This window comes from Chionomys nivalis, chromosome 22 (genome assembly GCF_950005125.1).
Source record: "Chionomys nivalis chromosome 22, mChiNiv1.1, whole genome shotgun sequence".
In the NCBI taxonomy this organism is placed as follows: Eukaryota; Metazoa; Chordata; class Mammalia; order Rodentia; family Cricetidae; genus Chionomys; species Chionomys nivalis.
In genome coordinates this window covers 18873860-18892207 of record NC_080107.1, presented here as the reverse complement: position 1 = coordinate 18892207, position 18348 = coordinate 18873860, and the positions used below count along the sequence as shown (strand labels likewise).

The 18348-nt window shown below is 39.0% G+C and overlaps 1 protein-coding gene across 1 annotated transcript in view; it reads right to left on the bottom strand.

Moving 5' to 3' along the window:
* Fap (fibroblast activation protein alpha) overlaps nt 1-6846 on the bottom strand; it is a 69450-nt gene extending 62604 nt beyond the window's left edge. Inside the window, exons 1-2 of the mRNA XM_057755748.1 lie at nt 6741-6846; nt 6338-6422 (exon numbers count right to left, since the gene is read on the bottom strand). Of these exons, the coding sequence (XP_057611731.1) occupies nt 6338-6422; nt 6741-6746 (91 nt within the window). The 5' untranslated portion in view covers nt 6747-6846. The remainder of the gene's footprint in view (nt 1-6337; nt 6423-6740) is intronic.
* Between the last annotated feature and the right edge of the window lie 11502 nt (nt 6847-18348).

Genomic DNA, 18348 nt, shown 5'->3' with positions numbered 1-18348 from the left:
GCTGCCTTCTCTTGTGCTTGAAGCACAACATCCTGATTGCATAGTTTTCAGAGTAATTTATGATGCATGAAGCACAAGTCCCTCTGGTTTACTTTTAAATAATATCCAGCTATTTTAGAGGTTTGAGAATCAACTTTTCAATTTCTGTTAAAGCTATGGAGAATATAATGGAAGTTGTTTTCCATGCATACACATATTAAGAGATTTTTGCCATGTAAAAATATTGTTTTCTGATTATTGAACTTGGATAGCTTTCTAAGTAATTATATTTTCTTTCCACAGTGGTCACTGCTAATATACGATGACTAGCCATGGCTGTCGAATTTGATTGATTTAGAATGAATGGAGGAAATCCTTCTGGGCATGTTTGTGAGGGTGGTTATTAGATGGATTGATTGAGAAGGGAAAACTTTCCCCTAGAATAGCCAGCAACACCTTCTAGGGTGGTCTTTATATAAAGAAGTCCAGCCGGGCGGTGGTGGCGCACGCCTTTAATCCCAGCACTTGGGAGGCAGAGGCAGGCGGATCTCTGTGAGTTCGAGACCAGCCTGGTCTACAAGAGCTAGTTCCAGGACAGGCTCCAAAGCCACAGAGAAACCCTGTCTCGAAAAACCAAAAAAAAAAAAAAAAAAAAAAAAAAAGAAGTCCGAAGGAAAAGCAACACTCACATTTGCTTGCCCACCTCCACTCCTCGCTGGTGAGTGCATCTGCTGCATTGCTGCCACTATCACCACCACCCTTTGCTGTCACTGAACCCAGCTTTTCCAGCCTCCGAACATGGACTGGAAACTATCAGTTCTACAGAAATCAGACTGGGAGTGTTGCAGCATCCAGCCTTGTGAACTCAGCAGCTATCAAATTCTCAGCCTCTGCCACACGCAGAGAGAGATTGCTGGACTGTCAAGACTGTGACATATGAACATAAATCCCCTCCATAAACATATCTTTAATGTTCTGAATCTGTTATTTTCTTGTTCTGGGTGTTGAGAGTGGGTTCTCTACATGGCTAGCCTGGAACTGGCTAAGTAGACCAGGCTAGCTTCAAACTTGCAGCCATTCTTCTGCCTCAGTACCCCCTGCTACAATTGTGGAGTGTGCCATTGAATAAATGAAATTAAAACACTTCAAAAATATGAGAGTTTGCTCCACAGTTGTAGATATTAGTACTGGGAAAATCTTAAGAACATATTCACATTGCCTTTCAAAATGATTGCATTTGACAGAATTTCTTTTTCAAAAATTAACTGCTAAGTTACAACACTTATAGTTAGCAGAATAATAATTATTTCTGCCTAACTTAAGCACTGAAATGATTATTCTTCTTAGAAAGTGCTAATCTCTGTTCTATTTAAGTTAGTTATGAATTCAAAAATTCTTCTAAAATCCATTATATAAGGTATGAGTAGCTATGATTAATGAATGTTAACAAATATTAATCGTGATGCAGGTTTACTTGATGTTGTCCTCTATATGTAATCCTGTATTCTTTGCTTATGACTGAGATAGCTCTGGAGTCATGGCTCTGGTTTCATGAACTTTCTAAACACATTCCTGAGTGAGAGGCCTTGTCTTGCTTTCCCCCCTATAATGAGGGCTTGTCATGAGCTTTTACCCTTCTTGTTCTTGAAGTCCTCCTAGTTCAGATATCATTTTGTTATCTTCTTATGAGTGGAGTTGTGTCCTCTAAAATGTGGCAAGTTGAGGGCTAGTGAGAAGGCTCCTCACATAAAATGCTTGCCTCCAAGTCTGATGACCTGAGTTCTATCATAGGATTCACATCTTGGAGGAAGAGAATCAATGCCTAGAAGCTGCACTCTGAACTTCATACAGACACCATGGCGTGCAAGGGCACATGTATATGCACATATACACACACAAATAAACAAATACACAAAATAAATTTAAAAGTTACAAGTTGAAGGGCAACCCCAATGTGATTGTGTTTAGAAAATTAAGGGTGTAATTGAAGTTAAATAACATTGTAATGGCAGAGCTCTCATCCAGGAGGATTGGTGTCGTTACAAGAAGAGGAGGGAAGGGAACTGTGGTTAGTATGTAAAATAAAATTAAAAAAACCTTTTAAATAAAAATGTAGCTTTTGAAAAACAAAGTGAGAATGAAGAGAGAAAGAAGGAGGAGGAAGAAGAGGAGGAGGAGGAGGAGGAGGAGGAGGAGGAGGAGGAGGAGGAGGAGAAGAAGGAGAAGGAGAAGGAGAAGGAGAAGGAGAAGGAGAAGGAGAAGAAGAAGAAGAAGAAGAAGAAGAAGAAGAAGAAGAAGAAGAAGAAGAAGAAGAAGAAGAAGAAGAAGAAGAAGAAGAAGAAGAAGAAGAAGAAAACCAGGGACATTCATACATAAAGGAGAGTTCAGGAGTCTGGTAAGGACACAGCGGTCTGCAAGCCAAAAGAAGTCTGGAACAAGGAACAAGCTGGCCCCTTGGTCCTAAACTTCCAGATCCCAGAACTGTGAGAAAATAAAGTTTTGTTCAAGTTCTCCTAGTGGTCAGAACAGACTACTTCTGGTCCTGCTTTAAAAAATATTTTTGTAAAGAAGCCCAAGACTTAATTTCTTATGGGAAATCTGATTTTAAATTGGCATTCACTACAAATTTCTATAAAACACATCAGGTCAAATTGACAGCAAGAACCAATGAAGGAAAGAGCGGAAAGGAGGAGAGGAGGGCGTATGGTGGTTCAAGGCTAAAGCAGCAGGGTCTGCCCTTCTCAGGAGCCACGGGGTCACACTTCAGAAGAGCCTGGAACTCTGCACAGTGTGACCCCTTTGCTTTCTCTCATTCAGCTATGACCCCACACCCCTTCATCTCTCTACATTTTTATTTCATTTTAAGACTGCCACACACAAAAATGTTTTTTAAAATATATGTTGTTTTAGGTCCAAACAAGTGGAATATAGAAAAAAGAATGACACTCAGGCATATAGGTTTCTACTATCATAATTAAATAGATTTTTTTTAAAATTAACTATATCCAACAGTAAAATCTATGAATCATCCTTTATCACATATATATGCCCATATTAGGATGGGAGAGAAAATAGAATTGAAGACACATTTTTTTGAATATATGGCACATGCTATAAATTTCGGAATAAAAAAATTGTAGTTGGGATGGTGAGATGGCCCAGCAGTTAAATGTGATTGCCACCAGTCTGCCAACCTGAGTTTCATCTCAGAAACCCACATGATAGAAGGAAAGAGCCCACCCCTACAAGTTGTCCTGACAACCACCCATACAAACATACCCATACCCATATACACAGAGAAGTACATGTAAAATAAATAAATGTAAAAAATCCCAGCTAACATGTATTGAGTGTCTGTGTATCACCGCATGGGGTAATGTACTATCCAAAGATTCAGAGGAGGAAAAGGCAAAATCCAGAAAACGTAAATCATGACTCAAGGAAGGCAATAGAGATTTTGAAGAATTCTAAAACCTTTGCAACTTTCTAATTCTGGTTTTAGTTTGCATCATAGCTGTAAGTCACTCGAGAGAAGAAAGTCTGTGTGATGGTGGTCACTGGCATAGATAAAGGGAAACTGTGCTAACTTTATTCCTGGCTGCACTATCACAGAGGTCTAAGGGTGACTCCAAGGAGAAAAATCCTCAAGAGAGAGAATAAATGGAGGCAGAAAAAAGAGAGAGAGAGAGAGAGAGAGAGAGAGAGAGAGAGAGAGAGAGAGAGAGATGAAGGGGCAGAAGCTAAGGATCACACGGGTCTGCAGCGGAAATGCGTGTGTCTCAGTTTGGATGAAAATGAAAATGAAATCTTCTGGGAACTTCAGAAGGAGCTGTACCATAGTTGTTTTTAATATGTAAGTGAGCTAAACAGAGCTTTCTTATTCACTGCCATATTTCTGCTTATTCTGAAGATCTGCTCTCTTTCCTCCAAAACTCTTGTAGGCTGGAGTCTGATCCTTTGTGGACTTCTGATCCTGGAAATAAGAAGCCTCTTTTGTCTTGACTCTATTTCTTTCACTTATACTTGTGGAACGTGACAGAAATCTTCTGTAATGGTGATGATGGCTGTGTGTTTTGAGGCATGCACAGTGAAGAATTATCCCATGTTTGCCTGAGGGAAAATTGAGACTCTTGAACTTTGGAGCCTGCACAACAGCACAATGGTAGGAGGTACTTAGGGATCTGAGCTCATTAGCATAGAACTTAGGGACTGGATGACTCTTTCTTGACTTCTGTTACAATGTTACACAGCGCCTGGACTAGAAACAAAAGGCACAGAGGACAAATGTGTGCTGATGGCGTTTCTGATAAAGTGGGGGTAGAGGCTTAAATAGCTTTTAGTTCCCTTTTCTGTGCCCGCCCTACTTTTTCCGGACTGAACACCTCAAATTGTGTTTCTCAGGCACTGAGAAATTGTAGGTAGGGTGGAACCCGAGTCCCGTCTTGGACATGGTGAAGGTGTGGGGCGTGAGAAAAATGAAGGGAAGCCAATGGAAGGAGGTTGTCACACCAGACCCCAGGCCTGCTGCTGAGGTGAGGGACGATTAGTCTCACTCAGAAGCTGTTCAGATGACATACAAAAACGAGGATATTATGCACCAAAAAGAAGTCTTAAGCATTTTTCATTTCTCCATTATAACTGATTCTTAAAATTTTATTTTGAGGTTAATTTGATTATTTCACAATATCAGGAAATCACTTAGAGAATTATCTTTTCCATTGAAAATAGAAATCTATGTTATAAAAAAAATACAGGACTTTTATGTTATATATAGTTTATAACATATTTTTGAGTATGCTATTCATAAAAAAACTTGGAAAGAAGATAAGGATTGGGATTATATGTAATTACACAAATGTCTGCATCTATAAATGTAAGTATAGACCCAAATATCTATCCTTATATGCTATTTGCATTGGATAAATATGCTTCTCATTGGAAATATACTTCAAAGTCCAAAGTTCAACATGGTGGACAAGAAAGGCTGTCTCAACAAAGTTCATATACTTTTGTTTTAAAAACTGTTAATTTTTGAAGGAGCAGATTATTCATTTCAAGCTCTAGTGAGCATTTGCAAAAGTCAGAGGATAATTTTTAATAGATTGGATTAAAAGGGTCAGCGACCTAACCCAACACTCTGGGTTGAAGGAAATGTGTCCTCTAAAATATTGAAGTGATAGTCTGACTTTAAATCAGTTTGAACTTGAACTTGTTTTTTAAAAAATAAAAATTGGGACATACATTTTAATAGCCCAGGAAAAATCTTGTACTGTGGGGCGTGGACATGTAAGGTAAATATTAAGACGCAGACACAAGGACACTACCTTCATCAGGTTAACCTGTATTCATTTTCTAATTCTATGAAAGTTCCACGAGTATTTTGAACTCTTCAATATTTTTGTGTGTTTCAATTTAAAGGCAACAGATAATTCAGGACACGTGTTCTTCGGCTGAAGGTGTGCCGTCAATCCCCTGTGATGTTGGTTCACTTTTAACCACACATATTCCCCAGCCCTTATCCAGACCTACAGTACAAGATCTGTTATTGCTGCATCATGTTTCCCAGATCTTAAGTACAGGATCTGTTATTCTTGCATTATGTTTCTACCCTAGAAGCACAAGTTGCTGTTAATAAGAATTTTCATAATCAGAAAGAGTTCACTATCAATTGACAATATTAAAATTAAAACTAGTTTCAAAATCAGTGCATAACAACTTTCAGGTCTCAATGAAGGGGTATCATTGCCAGCCCAAGTCTTTCTGCACAAAATAAATAAATAAAAACAAAAACAAAATCCAGTTTATCTTGATAACACTTGCTTAACTATACCAAGCCTCCTAATTTAACTACTGCATATAGAATAAGAATTTTACTTTTCCTATATGGCTATTCCTGAGATTTCTATTCTGAACGTCTTCCTTACATTTTTTGGAAGCACTATTTAGTGATTTCAAAGCCTCCATAGGTTCTTTTTTTAACTTTTCTATTCTTACTCATTATTTTTGCTTGCCACCAGGCAAATCTAGTAATAGAAAACAATGCAAGTTAAAAATATTGTCTTGAGAGGCCTATCAAAACTTGTCTTCTGCATGTATTTTTGGGGGTGGTGGGAGTGATGTAGAATAGCTCCCAGGTTTTTCTGTTGCTGAAATAACACTGTAAATCTCTTCCTACCCTTAACTCTTCAGTATTTCTGGTCTTGCACACAAGACAACTGTGAACTTACACGTCTTCTTAGAAATATCAGGCTTCCTTTGGAAAATAGGCGCTTAGGAAATGTTCACCCATTTGATTTCACACATTGGTGCGTTTTCCAGGCTACGCGAGGCAGGCTGAGTGAATCAGAAAATTTCTTACCTCTGGAGGGCCGTAAGACAATGCATATCACCAGTAAAGCAAGCGCAGCCAAAGTGGCAACTCCGAAGACAGTTTTCAGCCATGTCTACGTAGAATACAGAAAATTAGACACGAGCTTAGTTCCTACTAAGGAATGGTAAGATTTCTGTCGATCCCTAGCTCCTACCTCTCCTCCCCTACAAAGCTTGTGATTGTGTTCCACTGATCTGGCGGTAATTGCTGGAGCCTTTCCAGTTCTGCTAAGACAAATGTTTCTACAGCATATTCTGAGCCACTTCCCAATCCTAACACACACCGGGAAGCAACACTCACACACAAATCCTCTAAACAATAGAACACTCTGACAGTACTCAGCCCATGCTGCCCCTGAGTCGTGATAATCCCCGGGACCACACGCACTAACCTTCATTTCTCCAGATGTTTTTGAAAGTTAGCTGATTCTCACTGCACAGCGTGGGTCACTGCATCTGTGGAAACCGTTGAAAAGAAGCAAGTCCGTCTTCCAGTTGGAAGCTGAAGTCAGGACATGAGCTTGGTTTTTTTTTTTTTTTTTTTCCTTTCCACGGACTTTTGACTACTGTGCCAAATTTCGAAAGATTTCTGTAAAATTAGAAACAGATTTTGGGGGTGTTCTTGGCCTTTAAATGAACTACGAGTGGCTCAAGGGAGGCTTTATAGCCCTCCCATCCTTGTAAACTCTACACCAGCCTCTGCTTATGTTGTCACACAGAGGTTGTTGTATTTCACTCTTTTCGGTGTTCATGTTTTTGTGTTCATTTTCTCCGAGAAGTCCCTCAAGTCACTTTGGTAACTCTCTTTTCCAGACTCCTCCCATTTGCAGCTCAGAGGAGGAATTTCAAATAAAGAAACTTTCTGATACGAGCATCACACATTTCTGGTTTTTAGGAAAGGATGGAAGGGAAGAACATAGGAGCCAAAAGTGGCTCTGTGAGAAGTACACGGTGTAACTGCACACTTTCCTCCTCGGAGCCGATGAGGTGCAGCAGACAGAAATGTTTTTCTTTCAGTAAAATTTCTTTGTCCATATAGCACCATATGCACTTTCAGTAAATACAGAAGTTTAAAAATTCAACTGTCTAAACCCACGGCTGCTTTCCTTTAAAGAAATGAAGCGCCATCTGTCGAAATGTAGTATGGGTTAGGTGTGTTTGCACAGGCTAGAGAGATGGAAAGACCAGTGGGAATAATTTACCAGCAGACCTTTGGAAGAATGGAAACGGCTTTACAAGAGTGATATTTTTGCCTTGCTCTCAGAATATCTTCTGAGAAAGGAGAACATTTAGTAAGTATAAAGACCTTAAAATACATCTTAAAAAGGCAAGTGAAAAAGAGTAGTCATGTGTACGCCATTGTGGCCAAGTCCACATACTTCAAAGTGATCGGTCATCTTGGCAGATCAGGAAAATGACTGATGGAATTCACACACACACACACACACACACACACACTTTTTTTTTTTTTGGACATTCTCTCTGGATGAGAGCAATTCACTAGGGCAGAGTCTCTGCTCCCCCACGGATACAGTTGCTAAAGTAAGCTATCTTCAGTTTTCCACCGATGGCTTTCTTCAGAAGTTTTGTGGCATCTTTGCCTGACTATGCTAAACTTCAGGCTGCTCTTTCATGAACTGTTTATGGAAAGTGATGAGGAAGCATTCCTGGAATATGGTGCTGTTTGCCTTAGTTGACTGCTCTGATTACCACAGGAAGCTTTCTCCACCATAAACCAGGACAGTGGCTTGTGAACTTCCTCTCAGACATTCTCCAGACAGCCATCCCCGAATTCCAGCCTCATGAAAGGTCTATTAAGGAAAGTGAGTCATTAGCACGAGCTGGCAGAGAAATACACTCACAGCCCACAGCAGCTTTGGGATGAGTCCCATTCCCTTTGCAGTTAGTGAGCTCTCACTTAAGAAATGGAAGCAGTCACGAGAGTCATAGGGGTGCTGTGCACTTACGGGTATCTCCATGTGTCTTGATCGTGAGGCCTCAGTCCAAGATAAAACCACCAGCCTGGTGCCAAATGAATGGCCCTCAAGTGGATCTTCTTAGATTGGTTGTTTTCTTTGGAACATCCACCTAATACTTTCTCAGAAATTCTGTCCCAGCCTGCCAAACCCCCACAAGTCAACAAGTACTTTGTAGTGAGTGATTCCCAAGACCTCCTTTTCTCGACAGAAACTGTCTGCAATAAATGATGAAGGTATAATTAAAATGCATCCTGCTAGCTTTAGCAATTAAAGACACTGTCCCATGACTGGGCAGAGTAGCACTGTGGACTCTAGAAATGAGCGGAGGATTTATCATTAGGACTCTCAGAGACTCACTGGAAGACATCAGAGAGCCTTTAAGAAGAAACAGTTAAGTCGGAAGTGTTAGCGTGGGGGGAAATGAAAAAGACGAATACACATTCTCTTTCTGTTTGTGTTTTCCTTAGGAAGTTAGTTGAATCAGACCATAACATCTGGAAACTTATTAACTGTTTGAACTGTTTAAAGTAGAATACAACTGAGTACAGAAGTAAAGATGGGCTCCTGCATCTAATTTCATAAGTAAGGAATAAATCTCTCACAGCAGAAGTACAGATAGGTATGTGATCTAGCTTGTATCCAGGCAATGGTTTCCAAATACTTGGACTTTTAACCATTAAAGCAACTTTACCTTTTTCTCTCTTTTGGAGTCAATATAGAAATACTTTTAATAAGGTGTTTGATTTTCTTTCTTTTTCTTCCACCAAGGAAACTAACTTTATAAAAAAATTGCACAGTTATCATCTAGTCAATTTTTGTTGCTGGGAAAACAGAGACAAAGATAACTGTGAGCAGGTCTGTTTCACTGAGGAACTTATTCTCGTACAAGTATGGAAGGTGCATCTTTGTTTCTTCTTTTTTTTTTTCTGGAACTCTTGTAAGGATTGCAGGCTGGAGCTGTGCTTGGTAGGTGTACCTTGATTGGCTGGTAATTTCTGGAGACCTATGACAGGGGACCAAAGGGACACATGACACAAGCGTGCCATCCTCCAGTGAAATGGTGCCATTTGTCGGCATGAAAACTTTTCTCATCAAATGACTCTATATCTATTGAAATTATACAGAAACAGAGAGAATGGCATTGTTCCATTAAAACTCAAAGGCATGAATTAGGATAATAGAGACTATGAGCTGTCTCTGTCAAAGCAGGGGTCATGTAACGCTTAGTTTGAAATACGATGATATTCAAATAAGCTACGAAAGCACCTTGCTAGAGCTATTTACTAACAGATATTGGTTGCTTTCCTAAACAGCTCTGTTATAGTTTTGAGCTCAAGTGGCCTCAAAAAGCCCTTATATTGAAGGGTTGATCCCTAGCTGTTAGAACTGAAGAGAGGTGTTGAAAACGCTAGAAATTTAAGCTGTACTGAAGTTAGGCCAGTAGGAATGTATCATTGAAGATATACGGGGACCTTGGTCCATTCCTGTCTCTTTTGGCTTCCCAGGTATCAGGAGGTAAGCAAGTTTGTGGTACCACCCTTCTGCCATAATGTTTTGCTCTCCACTTTGGATCTTCAGAGGTTATGACCACCTATTCCCCACTGTAAACACGGTACTTTAATATATAATTTCTCTTTGCTGTATCTAAACTCATTTACTGATTATAAAACAACATCAAGATTAAAAATTAGATAAATTACTCATCATTCTAATAGGGCATAGTTTGAAAATGTTACATTGATTCTATCTGGGACTTCTCTGATTGCTTCTAAAGTACTAATGATTATTTGAATTAATGAATATACCACGGCTTTTCTCTGGAACACAACATAAGAGTGTCATGGCATTTTTAAGACTTAAACATAACTAATACTTTAAATGTTAAAACAATAGTTTAGTTTTAAACCACATCCCTGGTCTGCATCATCATTGTATGTTTCTCCAAAGCACACAGTCTCACTCTACAAAGACCATGGACAGAGTTCTGTTAGAACTGGAGCCTAGTAATCAGAGAAATGATATTTTCTGGGGGCTATGAGATCTCTCTTCAAATACGTGGGTAATTTAAAGAATTTGTCAGATTACCATCAAGGGTTTCTCAGATCCAAGCAAGAATGTGTCCCGACATCTTGAGAGCATATAATAGCTGTCACATAGTTAGAGATCTGGAGGAAGTGGTGTGACATAGTGTCGATGGGAGAGGATATCACTTAAACTGCTTTTAAGATCTAATCTAATTTCTAAAATTATGATTTTGATGTAAGGAAGAATATGAAGAAACTTGTCTTTCAGTTTATAATTGGTACCCACCACCTTCCCAAATGTTATAATTAAATACCAGGAGTTCATTATCCTATCGCAATTAAAATGAGCTCTGGAAGCAGAGGGAGTTATCTGTTGAGTTAGAATTAGAAAGAAAATAATTTCCCTCTATGCTGCAGGCACAGAGACTCGGAAGATAAACAATGCTTCAACGAAATTTGTGTTGTATTTTGTTTTTTTCTTTTTCTTTTCTTTTTGGTTTGGGACGCACCTTATAGCCCAGGATAGCACCACATACCTGATTTTTCAGACTCTGCTTCCTGAAGGAGCTGGGACCTCAAGAATTTGCCCTGACTGTCTTTAGTGGTATTTGAAATACAACTCCTTCACAGTGGTTCATTCATGGGAAGATTAATCAGCCAGTATAAATTTATACCTATGGTACTTTGGATCAGAGAATATACTGTTTCACCAGTTTATGAACACCATGAGGAGCAGCCAGGGCCTGACACTTTTCTTGTTGTTGTTGTTGTTTTCGAGACAAGGTTTCTCTTTAGCTTTGGAGCCTGTCCTGGAACTAGCTCTTGTAGACCAGGCTGGCCTCGAACTCACTTTTATAAGCATTTTACTATTGCTATCTCATTGCACCCTCAGATGTTACTGCCTTTATTGTCACACAGGAGAAAGCACAGGGACATGGGAAATTTAAGCAGCTTTCGAAAGTTACACAGCTTGGTGTAGATGGGACCCAAAACCATGTACTCTGTAAGACAATTGACTGATCCGTGCTAAGGTTTAGCTGGAGAGTTTTTGGGGTACATGACTGTGATGTGTAATTAAGACTAGACCTGGAAGATGAATAAAAACAGAAGGAAGGCTTTGGATAAGCTGGTCAACTGGAAATTTTCGTCAATTGAAACATACACGTCCTAATGCGATCGATCAGGAAGGAAAAACCTTTTATTGGACAGTGTAGGTAGGTTTCAGCTAAGAAATAAGACCTCGCTGACAAGGACAGGGGTAAATTCAAAGAAATGAGTGGGTAAGAGACAAAAAGCTGCCAATAACTGGAGGCAGAGGAGAGCTGTCTTGAGTCACATTGCAAATTCTTCATAAAAGAGTTGGAGAAATGGAAGTCCAAATTGACAAACTGAACATATGCATTGGTATTCTGTTCATTTAGAGTATAATACAGGGAAAAGGGGATCTATCAAGCAACAATGAAGACAGTGGAAAAGGTATCATTGGACAATTGTGCAAAAGATAAACATCTATCTGAGACACACTGAGAAAGGGACTATTTGGCCTGAAAGAAATGGGGAATTCCAGAACTGATCTGGCATTCACAGCAGAGGGTGGGAGGGTGAGAAGGAGCTGAAAAGAGTATTAATTGGATACTATTATATAGACAGTTTTGCTTTTGTTGATCCATCCTCCAGCTCCATGACTTCATCAGTATCCTTAAATTTTCCATCCCCTTACAAGTGTGTTTCCATCCTAAGTTTCATATCTAAGGTATCTAGGTCAAAAGATAATTTTATTAAAACAGGACAAATTAAATTTCTAAAGCATGAAAGAAAAAATGAATAAAACAAAGTTGAATATATGAAAAAAATCAAATCCAAAGGGGTAAAAACAACAACAAACAACTGTCAGATAATCCTAGGAATTGACACAGACAGTTTTAACCTTCTTTTTTTATGAATCCTGGCTGACTCTTCTCAGTTGTAGTAAGCCCAATCATAACCATCATTTATATGCAAGGGTAATAGAAAATAAATTTAAAGGATTATGAAAAATCTTCATGATGGATAATTTTGTGCATCAGTGGCATTGTACTAAGGAAGGTTATGATAGCTGCTGAAACATTCCTTCTGTGTTCCTCCAGAAAAGTTTGCAGATAAATCCAGAGTGTGAACAATAATAAAAATCAATCCTTATCAAAGTGGGCAAAAGTCATCTGATCTCTAGGTCTGAAAAATTCAAAAAAATTTTTCAAAGAAAGAACAGCTCTATAAATCTATCTATCTATCTATCTATCTATCTATCTATCTATCTATCTATCTATCTATCTATCTATCTATCTATCATCTATCATTTATCTAATATTCAGCTACCTATCAATCACTTATTTACCCATCTATTAATCATCTTCTGTTCTCTACCTATTATCTATCTATTCATGCATTTATAAAACTATCCTTTTCTATTTACCTAGTCATTATCTATATATCTATTAAATAGTTCTACATACCTATCTTTTATCTGTTTATATTGTTGTATTGCAAATATGGATAGTGTAATAAAGCTCTAGACCTTAGTAGTCTCCCCAGACCTTAGCACAACTGACTCCATGATGGAAGTGTCATTCAGTCTGTAAAACTCAGCATATAGACAACACCACAAGATAAACAATTGAACAAAAAACTAATCCTTCAAAATTCATAATGCTGGAAATGTATCTAGGTGTATTAACCTTGCCTTTTGGCTTCCATAATTCTTCTTCTGGCTAACTGTGCTTGCTAACTGAAGTATTCAACCAAGAATATGTTTTCGGTGTGTGTGTGTGTGTGTGTGTGTGTGTGTGCTTAAAAACTGCACCTTGAGAAAGACTTAGGACTACATGGGGATCCAGAAAACCCAGTGTGGTTGAGCACCAAGTGGCTAATAAAGACTTTCCATTGTCGAAGCTGTCTTCTCTAGTAGATATTCTACAACAGATAGCATGACAGGAAAGATAAGTGACATAGAGGGTTCAAGAACTAAAAGTCAAAAGAAAGGATTTCAAGAAGTAATTCTAAGATGATACACACACACACACACACACACACACACACACACACACACACAAACTCTTCCTGATCTCAAATGACATGCAGTGTCCAGTAGACTTTGGAAAAGAAAAAGAGAGAAATAGAAACATACAAATTATGAATAAGGAACAATAAAGGTGCTGAAGTCCTTCCTCAAATGCCCTGCTTTTAATGATGCCTTACTACACATTTAATATCAGCCTTTATTTTTAGATAAGGTAACCTGCTTCTGGCATTGGGAAGGAAGGTAGAGGCAGAAAGATTACCAGATTGGGCCACCTGGGAAGTCCCAGATCAAAGTGAGCTACTATATTAACTATATTAAAAAACACTAACCAAACATTTAGCCCCCAAATTCCAAATGATGATGATGGTGATGAAATTATTGAATGAATACTTAAAGCTAAATAGAATGTAGTGTAATTGACCACTGTTGGGGCTCAAGTCCAACTTTGTAGTAGTGTACTTGCCTCATATGCCCAAGGCCTGACTTCAATCTTTGGCACTGCAAAAATAAATAGATATATAAATAAGTCAGCAAATACAAATAAAACTGACCTTTTTAGCTCTTACATTTTCCTACTCTTTCTAGCCTCCCCAGATTTAATCATTTGCTGACATCCTGCAACATTCTCCTTTATTATCTTTATTGCTTCCTGTCTCTTTCCCCTACGCAGCTCCATCAGGCAAAATTTTATCTTTACTCACATGGCCAGGATTTAGCAACAACCACTTAGTTTAAAATATGTACTTAATAAATATTCATGGCCAAATAACCGAGAGAAGGAAGGCAGAGAGTCAGAGCTGGGCCCTCGCTTCTAGTGGGTCCAGTTTCTGCCAAACTAAAGGGGACACTTACAGGCGTGGTTAGTAAATGGTCAGGTTTGTTTCTGAGATGCAATCAGATATCAGCCATTGTTATGCCACAATGGTCATGTAATCCTGAGCTATTGCATCAGGGTGTCTTTCAATATGGACTGCAGGGTTTAGATTCTAAGTGGAGCATTAGTAAGAGGAGACTTCACTGCAGCTATTTGGGTATTTTCCCTTGAGAAGAGAAGAAAGCTTACCAGCAATTTATTGGAAATATCTCTTTTATGGATTAGTAAAGTGAGAATTATTCAAACTCCATGTCTCCTTCTTATGACATTTTAATTGGTGAAATTTCAGTAAATGCACAGTTTAACAAACAATACTGTGATTCCAACACTAGGGCATTTAAATGTTGTAAGAGGCTGCTTATTTGTTCCCGGCTGCTCAGTCTCGAAATAATCACCCAAAAAACATATTATTTGCAATACTGTTCGGCCACTAGTTTAAGTATATTTCTGGCTATCTGATATCTTAAATTAACCCATCTCCATTAATTTGTGTATTACCATGAGGCTGTGTCTTACTGGGTCAATTTCCGGTATCTGTCTCTGGGGCTACATGGCTTCTCTTCTGACTCTGTTTTCTTTCTCCCAGCATTCAGTTTAGCTTTTCCCATCTAGTTCTGTTCTGCCCTGTCATAGGCTCAAAGCAGTTCTTAATTAATCAATGGTAATCACAGCATACAGAGGGAAAATCCCACATCACTTAAAGATGAAAAGTCATACTAGACTCTCCTTTCATCATAAAAAACAACCACTTGATCAAATTTTAGAGGAGGTAAAACCCTGGAAAGTCATTGTGTAGCTCAACATGTCAGAACTGTGGGATGACTTTTTTTTTAGGGTGTGATTTACCTTGATTGCAGTGCGGCTGCACCATGTGGAGCTAATGTTATGGTGGTGCAAAAGGCACCTCAGAACTCTGTAGAGCCTCTGTGACCATCGGGGCCCACGTGGCTGTGGGGGTGTTGGGTTTTCTTCCCTTGCACTAAAACTTTAATACAGCTAAGGGCTTCCTTTCCCTATAGCTCCTCTTTTAGACTCATCCTAGTAAAGCATTCCCGGCAGGGTCTCAGTTACGAGGAAAGATGGGGAAACAGTAGGGAAAGAAAGGAAAAGTGGGAGGTCATGGTCTCCATGGCCTACACAACCCTGGCATTGGTTTCTGTGTATTATGCTGGGACAGGGACTCCTATGGGAAGATCTCTGTATAGCAGATAAAAACCAAACTTTCAGATAAAGGGTATCTCTACAAATCCACCCAGCTCCCTGAAAGGGCTGTCTGTCAACCTAAGGCCTTCAGAAGTCCTGTACTGAATAAAGTATTCTTGGAAGTGAAGGCAGAGCGCCACAAATAATAGTATTGTGATTAAAAAAAAAGCGTCTGGAAAGGTAGAACTCTTCCAGGGAAGAAAAATGGGTGAGCATTCTCTTAGAGGATGATGTGGCACAATGTTAACTCGTGAATCTGTTGCAAACCATGGAGCCACTCTGCGTCTCCACCCCAGGAGACAGGCCCGGAACAACTAGAAAAAGTGAAGCAGGGCATATTGTTGTTAGTGGATGTCCTACTTTCCATACAATGTGTATTGGTTGCTATTCTCGTTGCTGTGGCCAAGCGGCCAAGCATCTGACAAAAAAGGGAACTCTGAAGAGAAAGGGTTTATTCTATCTGATGGTTTAAGAGGAAACACAGTCCACCATGGACAGGAGGAACAACGGCCTGAGTGTGAAGGAGGTGGACACATTGTGTCCCTCCGAAGAAATCAGGTAGAGAGAAATAATAGAGTTCAGGCTGCTTTTTACTTTTTATTCTTTCAGGAGTTTGGACTCTAGCCCGTGGGGTGGTGCTATGCACATTTGTGGTGGATTTTCCCTCTTTAGTTAAAGCTCTCAGGATATGCTCGCAGCAACACAACCCAAGGTGCACCTTGTTAGGCTTGTCAAGGTAAATGGAGCTTAACAATTACTCAGTTCTGTTAATGACCAATTAGTCTGGTGATAATTGCCTCACACTTCAGCCCAATGCTGTAACTGAATGTTTTGAACCAGCCCTCAGCAGCTCAGGAATTAAGGGGGAGCCACAGAGTCAGTGAACTAATCACTCAATTTGACTTCTCTATTTGAGGAAGTAAAACAGTTTTCTGTGGCTAAAGAATGAGACAAAGCTAAACTCTCTGGGACTGGTGGAAAAGACCCACACACACACGCAAACACATACAAAACTTGAATGTCTTTCCATCATCTCCCTCATCCCTTTTATCACTTTTCTTCCCTTTATCTAGATGTATCCCTTCTGTGTCTTTATTTTTTCCCTTATAGCTTATATGTCCCAACAGAATCTTTCAAGCAATATAAAAATTACAGTGTAGTTATTTTTAATTTTTAAGTGAATAATTACAATGAGTACAAGTAAAAAATAAGTTTGCCATCTCCCTTACATGATTAAACATTTTACGTATTGCAGGTGAAAAACAAATTAATCCCAAGAACCTAATACATTCAAGACCACGCAGCTTGTTATAGATTAACAGAGTGTAAGTAAGCAAGGTATTTTCCTCAGCCAGTTCTTTAAGTGGCAGACTGAATTTTTCAGTTACAAAGAAAAGATCAATCACTTCATTACTTATCTCAAAAGGTAATCTTATAAAAAAATCTTAAAAGAATCATGAACCTAAACTTTTATATAGGAAAACAGTCAGCTCTACTTTAAATTGTCATGGTGCACACCCATTCAACAACAGCTTTTTTATTGCTTTTATAAACTATACATTTATCTCTGCTCCCCTCCCTTACTCCCCTCTCCCCTTCTACCCTCTTCCACAACCCCCATGCTCCCAATTTACTAAAAAGATCTTGTCTTTTTTTTCTCCTTCCTATATAGATCCTTGTATGTCTCTCTTAAGGACCTCTTTGTTATCTATGTTCTCTGGGGTTGTGGATTGTAGGCTGGTTTTTCTTTGCTTTATGACTAAAAGCCACTTATGAGTGAGTACATATTATACAAAGGAAATGTTCAACAACCTTAGCCATCAGAGAAATGCAAATCAAAACAACCATGAGATACCATCTTACACCTGTGCTCAACTATGTTCGTCAAGAGTTTTTTATATCAGGAAGCTGAAGGCAGAAATGGGTAAAAGGAATTAATCATCACCTTTGATTATCTAGCAAAGGAGGATATGTCAACCAGCAATAGCCAGGCTGCCACTGTTTTGTTCCTTGACCTCAATGAGTCCCTCACTCAGCTATTAAGTGTGCCTCTAAACTTTACATTGTTCCCCATGATTTTCTAATTCAAAGACATTAACAAAAACATATGCATTAACCTAACTTTAAGTCATTATTTAAAGCTTTGTTTTAACTAGCTTGTATCCTGAAACCTGTGAACACATCTCCTAACATTAAAACTAAAAGAACTTGAGCTAGTCTGCCTTCTGGGACTCAATTGTTTCCCTAAATCATTAACCTACACCATAATCTTTATGGCTCCTCAAGAGAAACTCGTAAGTCCCAGCCATGTGGCACTTCCTTATTCTTATATTCATATCCTCTGCAGCCCCAGCTTTTTCAGGGTCAGGGGCAGCACTGTGTCCTGTCTTTACCTATATTAATTTTCCCACTAAACTAACCTCTATTGTAATCCATTACTATATTTATTAAAAGAGTTCAATCAGCAAAATTCTAGTAAAACTAACACTATTATTGTATAAAATTATTACTTCACTTAAACAGTAGAGCTTAGAAAGAAATCATCTTCATAAAACCCACAGGTAAAAAAAAATGTCCACTGAAACAGGATATTTTCATGAGACAATCACACTACATTAAAGATAGTGGGAATCCACCCCCCCACACACACACACATTTACATCATGCCAGACACCAGGTAAAGATGGCAGTGGCAAACATGTAAAGGCACGGTAGTAGCAAGAGACGTTCTGGAGCCGAATCCCTCAGGTCTTTGCCTATCCGAGATTTACCCATCATGCCTTGCGTTCGGGTGGACCAAAGTCCTGGAGTCAATTGTCACCTGATGCTCCTCTGACACGGCCACCGGCACTGTTTCTCCAT